Source organism: Anomaloglossus baeobatrachus, chromosome 9 (assembly GCF_048569485.1).
Source record: "Anomaloglossus baeobatrachus isolate aAnoBae1 chromosome 9, aAnoBae1.hap1, whole genome shotgun sequence".
In the NCBI taxonomy this organism is placed as follows: Eukaryota; Metazoa; Chordata; class Amphibia; order Anura; family Aromobatidae; genus Anomaloglossus; species Anomaloglossus baeobatrachus.
Genome location: NC_134361.1, coordinates 220,428,424 through 220,448,028, shown reverse-complemented (window position 1 = coordinate 220,448,028; position 19,605 = coordinate 220,428,424). Strand labels below are relative to the sequence as shown.

Below are 19,605 nucleotides of genomic sequence, written 5' to 3'. Positions count from 1 at the left end.
GGACCAAAATCCCCCCAGAGCAGTATGAGAGACTAGTGATGTCCTGTGGAAGAGACTGGAAGAAGAGTGGAGCAAAATCCCCCCAGAGCAGTGTGAGGGACTAGTGATGTCCTGTGGAAGAGACTGCAAGAGTGGAGCAAAATCCCCTCAGAGCAGTGTGAGAGACTAGTGATGTCCTGTGGAAGAGACTGGAAGAAGAGTGGACCAAAATCCCCCCAGAGCAGTGTGAGAGACTAGTGATGTCCTGTGGAAGAGACTGGAAGAAGAGTGGGACAAAATCCCCCCAGAGCAGTGTGAGAGACTAGTGATGTCCTGTGGAAGAGACTGGAAGAAGAGTGGGCCAAAATCCCCCCAGAGCAGTGTGAAAGACTAGTGATGTCCTGTGGAAGAGACTGGAAGAAGAGTGGGCCAAAATCTCCCCAGAGCAGTGTGAGAGACTAGTGATGTCCTGTGGAAGAGACTGGAAGAAGAGTGGGCCAAAATCCCCCCAGAGCAGTGTGAGAGACTAGTGATGTCCTGTGGAAGAGACTGGAAGAAGAGTGGGCCAAAATCCCCCCAGAGCAGTGTGAGAGACTAGTGATGTCCTGTGGAAGAGACTGGAAGAAGAGTGGAGCAAAATCCCCCCAGAGCAGTGTGAGAGACTAGTGATGTCCTGTGGAAGAGACTGGAAGAAGAGTGGAGCAAAATCCCACCAGAGCAGTGTGAGAGACTAGTGATGTCCTGTGGAAGAGACTGGAAGAAGAGTGGGCCAAAATCCCCCCAGAGCAGTGTGAGAGACTAGTGATGTCCTGTGGAAGAGACTGGAAGAAGAGTGGGACAAAATCCCCCCAGAGCAGTGTGAGAGACTAGTGATGTCTTGTGGAAGAGACTGGAAGAAGAGTGGGCCAAAATCCCCCCAGAGCAGTGTGAGAGACTAGTGATGTCCTGTGAAGAGACTGGAAGAAGAGTGGGCCAAAATCCCCCCAGAGCAGTGTGAGAGACTAGTGCTGTCCTGTGGAAGAGACTGGAAGAAGAGTGGGCCAAAATCCCCCCAGAGCAGTGTGAGAGACTAGTGATGTCCTGTGGAAGAGACTGGAAGAAGAGTGGGCCAAAATCCCCCCAGAGCAGTGTGAGAGACTAGAGATGTCCTGTGGAAGAGACTGGAAGAAGAGTGGGCCAAAATCCCCCCAGAGCAGTGTGAGAGACTAGTGATGTCCTGTTGAAGAGACTGGAAGAAGAGTGGAGCAAAATCCCCCCAGAGCAGTGTGAGAGACTAGTGATGTCCTGTGGAAGAGACTGGAGGAAGAGTGGGCCAAAATCCCCCCAGAGCAGTGTGAGGGACTAGTGATGTCCTGTGGAAGAGACTGGAAGAAGAGTGGGCCAAAATCTCACCAGAGCAGTGTGAGAGACTAGTGATGTCCTGTGGAAGAGACTGGAGGAAGAGTGGGCCAAAATCCCCCCAGAGCAGTGTGAGGGACTAGTGATGTCCTGTGGAAGAAACTGGAAGAAGAGTGGAGCAAAATTCCCCCAGAGCAGTGTGAGGGACTAGTGATGTCCTGTGGAAGAGACTGGAAGAAGAGTGGGCCAAAATCCCCCCAGAGCAGTGTGAGGGACTAGTGCTGTCCTGTGGAAGAGACTGCAAGAGTGGGCCAAAATCCCCCCAGAGCAGTGTGAGAGACTAGTGATGTCCTGTGGAAGAGACTGGAAGAAGAGTGGGCCAAAATCCCCCCAGAGCAGTGTGAGAGACTAGTGATGTCCTGTGGAAGAGACTGGAAGAAGAGTGGGCCAAAATCCCCCCAGAGCAGTGTGAGAGACTAGTGATGTCCTGTGAAGAGACTGGAAGAAGAGTGGGCCAAAATCCCCCCAGAGCAGTGTGAGAGACTAGTGCTGTCCTGTGGAAGAGACTGGAAGAAGAGTGGGCCAAAATCCCCCCAGAGCAGTGTGAGAGACTAGTGATGTCCTGTGGAAGAGACTGGAAGAAGAGTGGGCCAAAATCCCCCCAGAGCAGTGTGAGAGACTAGAGATGTCCTGTGGAAGAGACTGGAAGAAGAGTGGGCCAAAATCCCCCCAGAGCAGTGTGAGAGACTAGTGATGTCCTGTTGAAGAGACTGGAAGAAGAGTGGAGCAAAATCCCCCCAGAGCAGTGTGAGAGACTAGTGATGTCCTGTGGAAGAGACTGGAGGAAGAGTGGGCCAAAATCCCCCCAGAGCAGTGTGAGGGACTAGTGATGTCCTGTGGAAGAGACTGGAGGAAGAGTGGGCCAAAATCCCCCCAGAGCAGTGTGAGGGACTAGTGATGTCCTGTGGAAGAGACTGGAAGAAGAGTGGAGCAAAATCCCCCCAGAGCAGTGTGAGGGACTAGTGATGTCCTGTGGAAGAGACTGGAAGAAGAGTGGGCCAAAATCCCCCCAGAGCAGTGTGAGGGACTAGTGCTGTCCTGTGGAAGAGACTGCAAGAGTGGGCCAAAATCCCCCCAGAGCAGTGTGAGAGACTAGTGATGTCCTGTGGAAGAGACTGGAAGAAGAGTGGAGCAAAATCCCCCCAGAGCAGTGTGAGGGACTAGTGCTGTCCTGTGGAAGAGACTGGAAGAAGAGTGGACCAAAATCCCCCCAGAGCAGTGTGAGAGACTAGTGATGTCCTGTGGAAGAGACTGGAAGAAGAGTGGACCAAAATCCCCCCAGAGCAGCGTGAGAGACTAGTGATGTCCTGTGGAAGAGACTGGAAGAAGAGTGGAGCAAAATCCCCCCAGAGCAGCGTGAGAGACTAGTGATGTCCTGTGGAAGAGACTGGAAGAAGAGTGGACCAAAATCCCCCCAGAGCAGTGTGAGAGACTAGTGATGTCCTGTGGAAGAGACTGGAAGAAGAGTGGACCAAAATCCCCCCAGAGCAGTGTGAGAGACTAGTGATGTCCTGTGGAAGAGACTGGAAGAAGAGTGGGCCAAAATCCCACCAGAGCAGTGTGAGGGACTAGTGATGTCCTGTGGAAGAGACTGGAAGAAGAGTGGACCAAAATCCCCCCAGAGCAGTGTGAGAGACTAGTGATGTCCTGTGGAAGAGACTGGAAGAAGAGTGGACCAAAATCCCCCCAGAGCAGTGTGAGGGACTAGTGATGTCCTGTGGAAGAGACTGGAAGAAGAGTGGACCAAAATCACCCCAGAGCAGTGTGAGAGACTAGTGATGTCCTGTGGAAGAGACTGGAAGAAGAGTGGGCCAAACTCCCCCCAGAGCAGTGTGAGAGACTAGTGATGTCCTGTGGAAGAGACTGGAAGAAGAGTGGGCCAAAATCCCCCCAGAGCAGTGTGAGAGACTAGTGATGTCCTGTGGAAGACACTGGAAGAAGAGTGGGCAGAAATCCCCCCAGAGCAGTGTGAGAGACTAGTGATGTCCTGTGGAAGAGACTGGAAGAAGAGTGGACCAAAATCCCCCCAGAGCAGCGTGAGAGACTAGTGATGTCCTGTGGAAGAGACTGGAAGAAGAGTGGAGCAAAATCCCCCCAGAGCAGCGTGAGAGACTAGTGATGTCCTGTGGAAGAGACTGGAAGAAGAGTGGACCAAAATCCCCCCAGAGCAGTGTGAGAGACTAGTGATGTCCTGTGGAAGAGACTGGAAGAAGAGTGGACCAAAATCCCCCCAGAGCAGTGTGAGAGACTAGTGATGTCCTGTGGAAGAGACTGGAAGAAGAGTGGGCCAAAATCCCACCAGAGCAGTGTGAGGGACTAGTGATGTCCTGTGGAAGAGACTGGAAGAAGAGTGGACCAAAATCCCCCCAGAGCAGTGTGAGAGACTAGTGATGTCCTGTGGAAGAGACTGGAAGAAGAGTGGACCAAAATCCCCCCAGAGCAGTGTGAGGGACTAGTGATGTCCTGTGGAAGAGACTGGAAGAAGAGTGGACCAAAATCACCCCAGAGCAGTGTGAGAGACTAGTGATGTCCTGTGGAAGAGACTGGAAGAAGAGTGGGCCAAAATCCCACCAGAGCAGTGTGAGGGACTAGTGATGTCCTGTGGAAGAGACTGGAAGAAGAGTGGACCAAAATCCCCCCAGAGCAGTGTGAGAGACTAGTGATGTCCTGTGGAAGAGACTGGAAGAAGAGTGGACCAAAATCCCCCCAGAGCAGTGTGAGGGACTAGTGATGTCCTGTGGAAGAGACTGGAAGAAGAGTGGACCAAAATCCCCCCAGAGCAGTGTGAGAGGCTAGTGATGTCCTGTGGAAGAGACTGGAAGAAGAGTGGGCCAAAATCCCCCCAGAGCAGTGTGAGAGACTAGTGATGTCCTGTGGAAGAGACTGGAAGAAGAGTGGGCCAAAATCCCCCCAGAGCAGTGTGAGAGACTAGTGATGTCCTGTGGAAGAGACTGGAAGAAGAGTGGGCCAAAATCCCCCCAGAGCAGTGTGAGAGACTAGTGATGTCCTGTGGAAGACACTGGAAGAAGAGTGGGCAGAAATCCCCCCAGAGCAGTGTGAGAGACTAGTGATGTCCTGTGGAAGAGACTGGAAGAAGAGTGGACCAAAATCCCCCCAGAGCAGTGTGAGAGACTAGTGATGTCCTGTGGAAGAGACTGGAAGAAGAGTGGACCAAAATCCCCCCAGAGCAGTGTGAGGGACTAGTGATGTCCTGTGGAAGAGACTGGAAGAAGAGTGGACCAAAATCCCCCCAGAGCAGTGTGAGGGACTAGTGATGTCCTGTGGAAGAGACTGGAAGAAGAGTGGACCAAAATCCCCCCAGAGCAGTGTGAGGGACTAGTGATGTCCTGTGGCCGCAGATGTGCTGCAGTCAGTCACAGCGACGGCCGGTACACGTCCTACTGATTGGTGATTTACTGATAATCTTTCTCTGTGCTACAGTCACTGCTGGCCTCTAACTATCATCACGTTTTGGGCAAAATAAAGGTTTTATGTTGATAAACTCTGGATCGGGTGCACCCCGTACGAAAATCCTTCACATGTTCATCAATAGAGATTACATTATTTCTGTAAAAAGCGATTTATCATCCATTGTTCTCTAATTTTGATCTCCAGTATATATATATAGTATTACATACAAGCTTGGGCGTGGGACTTTCCACTTTTCGGTGTTAGATTAGACCGGGAGGTTTGGAGTGGCACTGACCAATCAGGTGTCGTGTTATATATGACCTGGAGTTTTGGGATGCCGTCGTCTGATTGGTTGTAATGTTACCTATGTGTGTTACTATCCAATCAGAAGAAGGAAGAGCAAATTGTTAAGATCCGATCAGTTTTAATATCGAAATAATTATTGTATCATTTTCAGATCTGAACGAGCCACGTATGAAGAAGTGATATCGGAGAGCGCCGCCTCACCTGAAACTCCTTGCCCAGGGGGTCCTCACTCGCTTTGTGCTTTGCAGACTCCACTCTTGCCAAGAAGCCCCTCAGGTTTTCGGCCATCTGACTCATGATGTCTTCCCGTCCACTGCACACAGCCAACCTGTGTCTCCAGAGTCAGGGGAAAAGCTGCTGCAGAATGAGGAAGTGTCCTGAGAGCAGAGGCGGCCACTCCTACCTGTCAGTCCTGCACAACCGGAGGAGCACCTAGGCTGCAGCGCTGCAGCCAGACAGAGGAGACAGTCAGCAAGCAGGAAGGAGGCTGCAGCCACAGGCATGTACAGTAGCTTCAGCAGGGGGTGCGCCCTGCTTAGAGAATTATTTGTGTCTATTTTAATGTCGTTAAGGCACACCCAAGGGGCACGGCCTGTCGTGTTCTAAATTTGGGAATCAATGGCGATCTTTATACACGACTCCCACTAGATCAATACAGTACAGGTACAGCCGGGCGCTGTTTACACAAGGGCTTGGGCCGAACATGGATTGGGCCCCGGGCTATCATCATTGTGAATAATTTACCATAATCCACAGTTACCCAACAGTAGTCCTTGTGTCCATAGACCTTGCACCCAAAACTTTACTGAGTGCCTCATTCCCCGATTATCGGCCAGCTAAATGGGCTTTTACGGGCTGTGACCATGGACCCTTAGGTACTGTTCATGTGCCAGAATATTCAGCCCACCCCTATTACATCATCTAGGCTGTATGACATAAGGGTAATAATAATATAGAATATTTATATATAGCGCTTTACATACATCAACAACTCTGTCCCCATTGGGGCTCACAATCTAAATTCCCTATCAGTCTTTGGAGCGTGGGAGGAAACCCACGCAACGAGGGAGAACATACAAACTCCTTGCAGACGTTGTCCTTGATTTGAACCCAGGGCCCCAGCGCTGAAGACTGCAGAGCTAACCACTGAGCCATCATAAGACTGCAGTGCTAACCACTGAGCCACCATAACACTTCAGTGTTAACTACTGAGCCATCATAAGTCTGCAGTGATAACCACTGAGCCATCATAAGACTGCAGTGATAACCACTGAGCCACCATAAGACTGCAGTGCTAACCACTGAACCACCATAACTGCAGTGCTAACCACTAAGCTATCATAAGACTGCAGTGATAACCACTAAGCCACCACAAGACTGCAGTGATAACCACTGAGCCACCATAAGACTGCAGTGCTAACCACTGAGCCACCACAAGACTGTGGTGCCAAAAACTGCACTACCACAAGACTGAAGTGCTAACCACTGAGCCACTATAAGACTGCAGAGCTAACCACTGAGCCACCATAAGACTGCAGTTCTAACCACTGACCCACCATAAGACTGCAGTGCTAACCACTGAGCCACCATAAGACTCCAGTGCTAACCACTGAGCCACCACAAGACCAGTGCTAACCACTGAGCCACCGTGCCGTGTAAATGGACTATAACAAACTGATACATAAAAATGCCTCTTGAAATTCGGCCCCAATACTCTATGCGGAGAGATGTTATATACAATTCATAGGGATGGTATAGATTCTATAGGCAGGCACTGCAATACACACTCAAATACAGGGAGATGATATCACTAGAGTAGATATCCTCTACTATTAAAAGCTCGTGACAGTACAGTATATAAAACTTACCTGTGAGCCCGTTTTCACACTGCATTCCTGTCCCATTGAGGCTCCCGTCCGACTCCCCCCGCAAAATGGGCTTCGGACGTATGCGCCAACGGGGCCATTGACTATAATGGTGCAGACGGAGTCACCGTGGGCTCTGTCGTGCACCATTTTTGGGAGTATACGCTAATTGGAGGTGGACACCCTGATGTAGTATACTGCGTGTGGATGTCCACCTCCAGTAAGTGTATACTCCCAAAAATGATGCCCAACAGAGCACACGGTGACTTCGTCTGCACCATTATAGTCAATGGCCCAGTTGGCTCATACGACTGAACCAAATTTTGCGGGGGATTCAGACGGGAGCCCCAATGGGACAGGAACGAAGTGTGAAAGCGGCCTAAGGCTAGCGAACCGCCAAAGAGATGTCCCAAATAAATAAAAGAACAAAACACACAATAGTTGTCAGCTCCCCTCAACCACAGCATGGACACCTTGACAAGGCAGCTAATACATAGAAAAAAAACAAACCTCAGAGCTGGAAGGACCGGACCCCCTAGACGTATTTCATAAAACTTCTCATTTATTTCTTCATTAAAATTGTCAAGACGTTGGACAAAAAACAACATCAGTCCATAAGAAAAGGAAACCAACGCATTTCAGCTTCTGCCTTAACCATGATTAACATTGCAGACCATACAATTGGACACAGCCATACAGAGTACATGGGCTTTCACCGGGATTCAAACCCATGACTTCTCGCATCCCAAGCGAAAAGCCTACCACTAGACCAACAAAGCTCGCATCCCAAGGAAGAAGCCTACCACTAGACCATCAAAGGTCGCATCCCAAGCAAGAAGCCTACCACTAGACCAACAAAGGTCGCATCCCAAGCAAGAAGCCTACCACTAGAGCAACAAAGGTCGCATCCCAAGGAAGAAGCCTACCACTAGAGCAACAAAGGTCGCATCCCAAGGAAGAAGCCTACCACTAGACCAACAAAGCTTGCATCCCAAGTGAAAAACCTACCACTAGACCAACAAAGTCGCATCCCAAGCAAGAAGCCTACCACTAGACCAACAAAGCTCGCATCCCAAGTAAGAAGCCTACCACTAGACCAACAAAGCTCGCATCCCAAGCAAGAAGCCTACCACTAGACCAACAAAGGTCGCATCCCAAGCAAGAAGCCTACCACTAGAGCAACAAAGGTTGCATCCCAAGCAAGAAGCCTACCACTAGACCAACAAAGTCGCATCCCAAGCAAGAAGCCTACCACTAGACTAACAAAGCTCTCATCCCAAGTAAGAAGCCTACCACTAGACCAACAAAGCTCGTATCCCAAGCAAGAAGCCTACCACTAGACCAACAAAGCTCGCATCCCAAGCAAGCACCCTACCACTAAACCAACAAAGGTCGTATCCCAAGCAAGAAGCCTACCACTAGACCAACAAAGCTCGCATCTCAAGCAAGAAGCCTACCACTAGACCAACAAAGCTCGCATCCCAAGCAAGAAGCCTACCACTAGACCAACAAAGGTCGCATCCCAAGCAAGAAGCCAACCACTAGACCAACAAAGGTCGCATCGCAAGCAAGAAGCCTACCACTAGACCAACAAAGGTCGCATCCCAATCAAGAAGCCTACCACTAGACCAACAAAGCTCGAATCCCAAGCAAGAAGCCTACCACTAGACCAACAAAGGTCGCATCCCAAGCAAGAAGCCTACCACTAGACCAACAAAGCTTGCATCCCAAGCAAGAAGCCTACCACTAGACCAACAAAGCTTGCATCCCAAGCAAGAAGCCTACTACTAGACCAACAAAGGTCGCATCCCATGCAAGAAGCCTACCACTAGACCAACAAAGGTCGCATCCCATGCAAGAAGCCTACCACTAGACCAACAAAGCTCGCATCCCAAGCAAGAAGCCTACCACTAGACCAACAAAGGTCGCATCCCAAGTAAGAAGCCTACCACTAGATCAACAAAGGTCGCATCCCAAGCAAGAAGCCTACCACTAGACCAACAAAGCTTGCATCCCAAGCGAAAAACCTACCACTAGACCAACAAAGCTCTCATCCCAAGCAAGAAGCCTACCACTAGACCAACAAAGCTCGCATCCCAAAGGAGAAGCCTACCACTAGACCAACAAAGGTTGCATCCCAAGCAAGAAGCCTACCGCTAGACCAACAAAGCTTGCATCCCAAGCAAGAAGCCTACCACTAGACCAACAAAGCTCGCATCCCAAGCAAGAAGCCTACCACTAGACCAACAAAGGTCGCATCCCATGCAAGAAGCCTACCACTAGACCAACAAAGGACGCATCCCAAGCAAGAAGCCTACCACTAGACCAACAAAGGTCGCATCCCAAGCAAGAAGGCTACCTCTAGACCAACAAAGACAAATTAATTATGGGCCAATGGTCTATGATGGCTATCACTTGCCCTCGTTGGACTCTGTATGGCTGCATCCAATTGTATGGTCCAATGGTCTATGATGGCTACTATACCATGATTAAGGCAGAAGCCGAAACACGTTGGTTTCCTTTCCTTATGGACTGATGTCGTTTTTTGTCCAACATCTTGACGATTTTAATGGAGAAATAAATGTGAAGTTTTATGAAATACGTCTCGTGGGTCCGGTCCTTCCAGCGCTGGAGCTTGTTCTAAATTAAAAAAAAAAGGTGTCACAATACACGGCGGTCACTGTACCTTGATGTCGGTAGAGTCTTGTAATTGTTGTGCAGTTCAGCATCGAGTTCAGCGTTATAGAGAGAAATGACTCGCGCTACAATGTTTCTACAGGATCAAGATCTGAGCGATTACAGAAGGCAGGTTATGCCATTACACACCCGGCTATCACACAAGCCATTAGGTTGCTACACAGGATGTAGCAACGAACCATGTGTGACACCATTGTATTACTGGGGTGGAGACACCAGCAACGTGACCTACGGCTTTCTGAGCACAATTCACATTGAAAAAAAAAATCACAAAGAAAATACAAAATCAAGAGTATATTATAAGAAGAAAGTGAGCGGGAGACTTTTCTCCTTGTGCTGCACGGCGCTGCGCATCACAGCGAGAAATAACTGAGATGCATTCGGCAGAACGCAAAGTGCGCACATTCCTGGAGAATTCCTGCGTTATTGGTGCTTGCTCTGCCATAGACAGAGTGGGAAAAGCATCCAGAACGCACATTTTTCACAGTGAGGTCCCACTCGGCTCTGCAGCTTTCCCATAGACTTGCAGCAGAGCCGAGTGGGACCGCACTGTCAAAAAGAGCATGGCTGGCTGCGAGACAGAGCCGCGCGATCAGAATGAACTCGGATGAACTTCACCCGACTTCATTGTGATCGCGCGGCTCTGTGGGCGTGCCGCGGCTTGATTTGCAGTCACACGTGAAGGAATCACCTGTGATCGCAAATCCCCTGAGTGACTGCAGTGAGCGGCGCGATCAGCGTTGCTGTCACTCAGGTTACTCGCGGTCACAGCTGCAGTCCTCCACCTGAGCGCGGTGGTCGCAAGTAACCTCAGTGACAGCACAGCTGATCGTGCGGCTCACTTCAGTTGCTGCATGGAGCTCACAAAAGCAGCGGTGTTCTACTGCCACTCATGTCAGCTTCTGATGTAGCAGAGCTGGAAGCGTCGTGGGACCTTGCGTGGATTACGTCGACCTGGAGGTGTTTTCGAGTGGTTAGTAAAGTGGTGAAAGAGGGTGTTCTTTTTGTCTTTCATTACAAATAAATGATTTTTTGGATGTGTGTGTTTATTTACTTTAACTTACAGGTTAATCATGGAAGGTATCTTGGGGAGACGCCTACCATAATTAACCTAGGACTTAGTGGCAGCTATGGGCTGCTGCCATTAACTCCTTATTACCCCGTTTGCCACAGCACCAGGGCAATTCGTGATGAGTCGGGTAGAGTCCCGTGACTGTCGCATCTAATGTATGCGGCAATTCTGGGCAGCTGCTGGCTGATATTGTTAGGCTGGGGGGCTCCCCATAACGTGGAGCTCCCCATCCTGACAATACCTGCCTTCAGCCGTGTGGCTTTACCCTGGCTGGTATCAAAATTGGGGAGGACCGCACGCCGTTTTTTTAAAATTATTTAATTATTGTTTTTTACTGCTTTATATAAACACGCCCACTGGCAGCTGTGATTGGTTGCAGTGAGTCAGCTGTCACTCAGTGTGGGGGCGTGTCTGACTGCAACCAATCATAGGCGCCGGTGGGCGGGGGAAGCAGGGAATACGTAATGGATTAATGAGCGGCCGGCATTTTCAAAAGAGGAGAAGGCGCCGGAGCAGTGAGAATGCCGTGCAGCGCCGTGCCGGTGATCGTGGATCGGTGAGTATGAGAGAGGGGGGGAGAGGGAGAGACCGACATGGACAGAGAGAGAGACCGAAAGAACTGCGTTTATTAAGTAAAAAAAAACATGCGGATCGTAACAAAAAAGCAAGGCAAACGCACTGCTTAACATTTTGGCAGCGATTTTCTACAACTCATTGATTTCAATGGGTGTAGAACGCAGCAAAACGCTCAAAAGAAGTGACACGCTGCTTTTCTAAATGCAGAGATTTTGTCAAATTTTTGACAATCAAAACGCTGCGTTTCAAAAAGCATCATGCGCACGGATTTTGCATGATTCTCATAGACTTTGCTGGGGAAGCCGAACGCATGCATTTTGCCATGTGCGCACGTTGCGTTTTTGGTCTGCGTTTTGGCTGCGTTTACGACTGCACTGTGGTGCAGTTGTAAACGCAGCCAAAACGCAGAAAAAAACGCAACGTGCGCACATGGCCTAAACATGCTAATTTCTATGTCAAGAAGATGATTTGCTGCTGCTATGTTCAGTCTTGTGATCGGCTTTTACCTTCCTCGGGTTTCATAAGACAACAAGCGGTTAAAAAACTAGATAGAGAAGTATATTGAGACAATACTTTACAGCAGGTACTATAAATATGTCACCTTTTTTTTAGCTTTGTGAAAATAGCTTTGTTTTTCTTTCATTTCTGCATTTCTGAGAAATGGTCCTTGTTAGCCATGTGGGCGTGGCCCCAAAGAAGACTTTCGTATATGAGTTGTTGACCACACCTACTTGGATAATAACAAGATCATACTTACATACTTGGAAGAATGAAAAAACATATTTATTGTATAAATATACAGGATTTAAAGGGACAGTGTCCTCCAGGCGATTGATGCAGATCCGACTGTTGAAACATCCAACTATAAGGATATGGGGCAGCGCCATTGTAGAAAGTCCTTAGTGGTGGCCATTAAAGCGAATGGTTGTCCATATAATACAAGAATGGGCCAAGTGTACCCGATCAGGATGAATCATAGCATATTAAAGGGAATCTGTCAGCAGGTTTTTGCTCCCCCATCTGAGAGCAGCATAATGTAGAGACAGAGACCCTGATTCCAGTGATGTGTCACTTACTGATCAGTTTGCTGTCAATGTTTTCTCTGCTGCAGATTTATCAGTTATACAGAGCTCATGAATATGCTGGACTACCTGCAGCAGCCAAGTAGTCCTGTAATGATAATCTACTGCTGATTAAACAGTGATTTTATCAAAACTACACTAAGCAGCCCAGTAAGTGACACATCGCTGGAATCAGGATCTCGGCCCCTATGTTATGCTGCTCTCAGATTAGTTGGCAAAAACCTGCTGACCAGATTCCCTTTAAGGGTGGTCCTGCATTTCTTTCATATGCTCCAATAGGGCATAAGGAAAAGGGTTTCCTGGGACAACAATTAGAAAAGAGCCATCTATGCAAACTAGACACAATCTAGGAAAAGGTGTCAGGCTTAGTAATATTTATTAGGAAGTCATTCAGGATAATAAATAATTTTGCGGCCTCACTATGTGCAAGCAGCAACCAGCGGTCACAAGTCCAGATCCTCACACGCTCATTATCCAGAGTGCTATATAATGCAGGGGATCCGCTGCTGCAAAACCAGCCACAAGTTATGTACTAATAGATTGTGACAAAAGCAGAAGAGGAAGCAGATTTGTGCCGCTGATTAAGCATGAGCGAACCAGAACGGAAAATTTGGGGTTTGCACTGGACATCGAACATGATGACCCACGATGCCCATTGATTCCTATGGAGCTTCATTCTGAGAACGTTCTCAGAACGAGGCTCCAGATTTCACTCCCGGTCACGAGCGTGAGAAGTTACGGGTCTGACCTGCAGTTTTTTCTAGAGTCTGTGTGTTTTTTAACTATACATACTAGGTTAGTAATGGGGGGAGGTCTGATAGATACCTCTCTATTACTAACCCCTGGGAGAGGCATCTATCAGACACACCCCCCCCCCTCATTACTAACCTAGCATGTATAGTTAAAAAACAAACAGACTCTGGAAAAAAAACATTTGCTTATTTGTCCCTTTCCAGACTAAAAATAGCAGCCCGCAGCCACCCCAGAAGTGGTGCATTCATTAGATTGCCCTAGTGCGGTGGCAATCAGGGTAATATTTGTCGTGTTGCTATCAGCTGTGAGTTGATGTCAGCTGTCAACTCACAGATGATATCAACCCCACAAGTAATACCCCAATTTCCACTGCACTATGGCAATTACGAGGAGCTGGGCAAATCATCAGAATTGGAGCATCTAATGGATTCGCTGCTTCTGGGGCGGTTGCGGGCTGCTATTTTTAGTCTGGGAAGGGCCAAATAAGCATGGGCCTTCCCAGCCTGATAATACCAGCCGCCAGCTGTCTGCTTTAACTTGGCTGGTTATGAAAAATGGTGTGGTATCCCCTCTATTTTTGATAACAAGCCAAGGTAAAGCAGACAGTTGAGGATTGCAGCCCACAGTTCTCTACTTTACCTGCACTGGTTATCATAAATAGACGGGAGCCCACACTGTTCTTTTTGTTAATTTATTCCATATCCACATGTTAGCAGGGCAATTGCCCCATTTTTGCTCCCGTTTCCAGCCTCCTAGCCCTTACTTCGACCATTTTACAACACAGAGGTTCGGGTCAAGTCCAGTTCCTGAACTGAACTTTTAACTACAGCCCGGCTGAATCCGAATGTCGATGGGCGGGAGCAAATATTATATAGGTAAAAGCCGAATGTTTTGTGTGTTTCTGACCTCTGTATCACACGCATTTCGGTCACTCGATATTGCAAAAATAGATTTCTGATACATAGAAGTTTTGCTAAAAAAAGCCAACTGGTCAGGTCGTGGTCAGCCCTGCTCCGGTTCTATAGTGGCCACCGCTGGTGTATTTATAGGTATAGAAACCACTTGACGCCAACGAGAAAGACTTTTCTACCCAAACTCCCCCCACCATGATGGATGTTCTCATAGATCGAGCTAAATTCAGCAAAAACATACAGGGCTTTTATTCCAAAAACTCATTCACACCCTGCCGGTCTGGTGCTGCGGATTTGAAATCACCAGCCTGAAAATGTATACTGCACATATCACCGTTGTTAGGGCTATGTTCACATATTGATTTTTTCAGGGTTTTTTCTGGAGGCAAAATCTCTGTACACACAGCTCTGCTGTATCCTCCTGTACACACAGCTCTGCTGTATCCTCCTGTACACACTGCTCTGCTGTATCCTCCTGTAAACACTGCTCTGCTGTATCCTCCTGTACACACAGCTCTGCTGTATCCTCCTGTACACACTGCTCTGCTGTATCCTCCTGTACACACTGCTCTGCTGTATCCTCCTGTACACACAGCTCTGCTGTATCCTCCTGTACACACTGCTCTGCTGTATCCTCCTGTACACACAGCTCTGCTGTATCCTCCTGTACACACTGCTCTGCTGTATCCTCCTGTACACACAGCTCTCCTGTATCCTCCTGTACACACTGCTCTGCTGTATCCTCCTGTACACACTGCTCTGCTGTATCCTCCTGTACACACAGCTCTGCTGTATCCTCCTGTACACACAGCTCTGCTGTATCCTCCTGTACACATAGCTCTGCTGTATCCTCCTGTACACACAGCTCTGCTGTATCCTCCTGTACACACTGCTCTGCTGTATCCTCCTGTACACACTGCTCTGCTGTATCCTCCTGTACACACAGCTCTGCTGTATCCTCCTGTACACACAGCTCTGCTGTATCCTCCTGTACACACTGCTCTGCTGTATCCTCTCCTGTACACACTGCTCTGCTGTATCCTCCTGTACACACAGCTCTGCTGTATCCTCCTGTACACACTGCTCTGCTGTATCCTCTCCTGTACACACATCTCTGCTGTATCCTCCTGTACACACTGCTCTGCTGTATCCTCCTGTACACACAGCTCTTCTGTATCCTCCTGTACACACTGCTCTGCTGTATCCTCCTGTACACACTGCTCTGCTGTATCCTCCTGTACACACAGCTCTGCTGTATCCTCCTGTACACACTGCTCTGCTGTATCCTCCTGTACACACTGCTCTGCTGTATCTTCCTGTACACACTGCTCTGCTGTATCCTCCTGTACACACTGCTCTGCTGTATCCTCCTGTACACACTGCTCTGCTGTATCCTCCTGTACACACAGCTCTGCTGTATGCTCCTGTACACACAGCTCTGCTGTAGCCTCCTGTACACACAGCTCTGCTGTATCCTCCTGTACACACAGCTCTGCTGTATCCTCCTGTACACACTGCTCTGCTGTATCCTCCTGTACACACTGCTCTGCTGTATCTTCCTGTACACACTGCTCTGCTGTATCCTCCTGTACACACTGCTCTGCTGTATCCTCCTGTACACACTGCTCTGCTGTATCCTCCTGTACACACTGCTCTGCTGTATCCTCCTGTACACACTGCTCTGCTGTATCCTCCTGTACACACAGCTCTGCTGTATCCTCCTGTACACACTGCTCTGCTGTATCCTCCTGTACACACTGCTCTGCTGTATCCTCCTGTACACACAGCTCTGCTGTATCCTCCTGTACACACTGCTCTGCTGTATCCTCCTGTACACACTGCTCTGCTGTATCTTCTCCTGTACACACAGCTCTGCTGTATCCTCCTGTACACACTGATCTGCTGTATCCTCCTGTACACACTGCTCTGCTGTATCCTCCTGTACACACTGCTCTGCTGTATCTTCTCCTGTACACACAGCTCTTCTGTATCCTCCTGTACACACTGCTCTGCTGTATCCTCCTGTACACACTGCTCTGCTGTATCCTCCTGTACACACAGCTCTGCTGTATCCTCCTGTACACACTGCTCTGCTGTATCCTCCTGTACACACAGCTCTGCTGTATCCTCCTGTACACACTGCTCTGCTGTATCCTCCTGTACACACAGCTCTGCTGTATCCTCCTGTACACACAGCTCTGCTGTATCCTCCTGTACACACTGCTCTGCTGTATCCTCCTGTACACACATCTCTGCTGTATCCTCCTGTACACACATCTCTGCTGTATCCTCCTGTACACACATCTCTGCTGTATCCTCCTGTACACACAGCTCTGCTGTATCCTCCTGTACACACTGCTCTGCTGTATCCTCCTGTACACACAGTTCTGCTGTATCCTCCTGTACACACATCTCTGCTGTATCCTCCTGTACACACAGCTCTGCTGTATCCTCCTGTACACACTGCTCTGCTGTATCCTCCTGTACACACAGCTCTGCTGTATCCTCCTGTACACACTGCTCTGCTGTATCCTCCTGTACACACAGCTCTGCTGTATCCTCCTGTACACACATCTCTGCTGTATCCTCCTGTACACACAGCTCTGCTGTATCCTCCTGTACACACTGCTCTGCTGTATCCTCTCCTGTACACACAGCTCTGCTGTATCCTCCTGTACACACAGCTCTGCTGTATCCTCCTGTACACACTGCTCTGCTGTATCCTCCTGTACACACAGCTCTGCTGTATCCTCCTGTACACACTGCTCTGCTGTATCCTCCTGTACACACAGCTCTGCTGTATCCTCCTGTACACACTGCTCTGCTGTATCCTCCTGTACACACAGCTCTGCTGTATCCTCCTGTACACACTGCTTTGCTGTATCCTCCTGTACACACTGCTCTGCTGTATCCTCCTGTACACACAGCTCTGCTGTATCCTCCTGTACACACAGCTCTGCTGTATCCTCCTGTACACACAGCTCTGCTGTATCCTCCTGTACACACTGCTCTGCTGTATCCTCCTGTACACACAGCTCTGCTGTATCCTCCTGTACACACAGCTCTGCTGTATCCCCCTGTACACACAGCTCTGCTGTATCCTCCTGTACACACAGCTCTGCTGTATCTTCCTGTACACACATCTCTGCTGTATCCTCCTGTACACACAGCTCTGCTGTATCCTCCTGTACACTCAGCTCTGTATCCTCCTGTACACTCAGCTCTGCTGTATCCTCCTGTACACACAGCTCTGCTGTATCCTCCTGTACACACTGTTCTGCTGTATCTTCCTGTACACACAGCTCTGCTGTATCCTCCTGTACACACTGCTCTGCTGTATCTTCCTGTACACACTGCTCTGCTGTATCCTCCTGTACACACAGCTCTGCTGTATCCTCCTGTACACACTGCTCTGCTGTATCCTCCTGTACACACAGCTCTTCTGTATCCTGCTGTACACACATCTCTGCTGTATCCTCCTGCACACACAGCTCTGCTGTATCCTCCTGTACACACAGCTCTGCTGTATCCTCCTGTACACACTGCTCTGCTGTATCCTCCTGTACACACAGCTCTGATGTATCTTCCTGTACACACAGCTCTGCTGTATCCTCCTGTACACACAGCTCTGCTGTATCCTCCTGTACACACTGCTCTGCTGTATCCTCCTGTACACACAGTTCTGCTGTATCCTCCTGTACACACATCTCTGCTGTATCCTCCTGTACACACAGCTCTGCTGTATCCTCCTGTACACACTGCTCTGCTGTATCCTCCTGTACACACAGCTCTGCTGTATCCTCCTGTACACACTGCTCTGCTGTATCCTCCTGTACACACAGCTCTGCTGTATCCTCCTGTACACACTGCTCTGCTGTATCCTCCTGTACACACAGCTCTGCTGTATCCTCCTGTACACACTGCTCTGCTGTATCCTACTGTACACACTGCTCTGCTGTATCCTCCTGTACACACAGCTCTGCTGTATCCTCCTGTACACACTGCTCTGCTGTATCCTCCTGTACACACAGCTCTGCTGTATCCTCCTGTACACACAGCTCTGCTGTATCCTCCTATACACACAGCTCTGCTGTATCCTCCTGTACATACTGCTCTGCTGTATCCTCCTGTACACACTGCTCTGCTGTATCCTCCTGTACACACAGCTCTGCTGTATCCTCCTGTACACACAGCTCTGATGTATCCTCCTGTACACACTGCTCTGCTGTATCCTCCTGTACACACAGCTCTGCTGTATCCTCCTGTACACACTGCTCTGCTGTATCCTCCTGTACACACTGCTCTGCTGTATCCTCCTGTACACACAGCTCTGCTGTATCCTCCTGTACACACAGCTCTGCTGTATCCTCCTGTACACACAGCTCTGCTGTATCCTCCTGTACACACAGCTCTGCTGTATCCTCCTGTACACACTGCTCTGCTGTATCCTCCTGTACACACTGCTCTGCTGTATCCTCCTGTACACACTGCTCTGCTGTATCCTCCTGTACACACAGCTCTGCTGTATCCTCCTGTACACACTGCTCTGCTGTATCCTCCTGTACACACTGCTCTGCTGCATCTTCCTGTACACACAGCTCTTCTGTATCCTCCTGTACACACATCTCTGCTGTATCTTCCTGTACACACAGCTCTGCTGTATCCTCCTGTACACACAGCTCTGCTGTATCTTCCTGTACACACATCTCTGCTGTATCCTCCTGTACACACTGCTCTGCTGTATCCTCCTGTACACACAGCTCTCCTGTATCCTCCTGTACACACAGCTCTGCTGTATCCTCCTGTACACACTGCTCTGCTGTATCCTCCTGTACACACTGCTCTGCTGTATCTTCCTGTACACAATGCTCTGCTGTATCCTCCTGTACACACTGCTCTGCTGTATCCTCATGTTCACACAGCTCTGCTGTATCCTCCTGTACACACTGCTCTGCTGTATCCTCCTGTACACACTGCTCTGCTGTATCCTCCTGTACACACAGTTCTGCTGTATCCTCCTGTACAAACAGCTCTGCTGTATCCTCCTGTACACACAGCTCTGCTGTATCCTCCTGTACACACAGCTCTGCTGTATCCTCCTGTACACACTGCTCTGCTGTATCCTCCTGTACACACAGCTCTGCTGTATCCTCCTGTATCCTCCTGTACACACTGCTCTGCCGTATCCTCCTGTACACACAGCTCTGCCGTATCCTCCTGTACACACAGCTCTGCCGTATCCTCCTGTACACACTGCTCTGCCGTATCCTCCTGTACACACATCTCTGCCGTATCCTCCTGTACACACAGCTCTGCTGTATTCTCCTGTACACACATCTCTGCTGTATCCTCCTGTACACACAGCTCTGCTATATCCTCCTGTACACACAGCTCTGCTGTATCCTCCTGTACACACAGCTCTGCTGTATCCTCCTGTACACACTGCTCTGCTGTATCCTCCTGTACACACTGCTCTGCTGTATCCTCCTGTACACACAGCTCTGCTGTATCCTCCTGTACACACAGCTCTGCTGTATCCTCCTGTACACACAGCT

The 19,605-nt window shown here is 49.2% G+C and overlaps 2 protein-coding genes across 6 annotated transcripts in view; one reads left to right on the top strand and one right to left on the bottom strand.

The window, feature by feature from the left end:
* PTPN18 (protein tyrosine phosphatase non-receptor type 18) overlaps positions 1 to 5,518 on the bottom strand; it is a 71,925-nt gene extending 66,407 nt beyond the window's left edge. For 3 of the 5 annotated variants that reach the window (XM_075324577.1, XM_075324581.1, XM_075324578.1), the window contains exon 1: positions 5,296 to 5,517. In XM_075324577.1, the coding sequence (XP_075180692.1) occupies positions 5,296 to 5,391 (96 nt within the window). In that variant the 5' untranslated portion in view covers positions 5,392 to 5,517. Of the gene's footprint in view, positions 1 to 5,295 lie in introns of all 5 variants that reach the window. The other 2 variants (XM_075324580.1, XM_075324576.1) reach the window with 1 other exon arrangement.
* The window catches only part of LOC142251610 (vacuolar fusion protein MON1 homolog B-like), a 66,208-nt gene that overhangs the window by 15,302 nt on the left and 31,301 nt on the right, over positions 1 to 19,605 (top strand). The window lies entirely within an intron of this gene.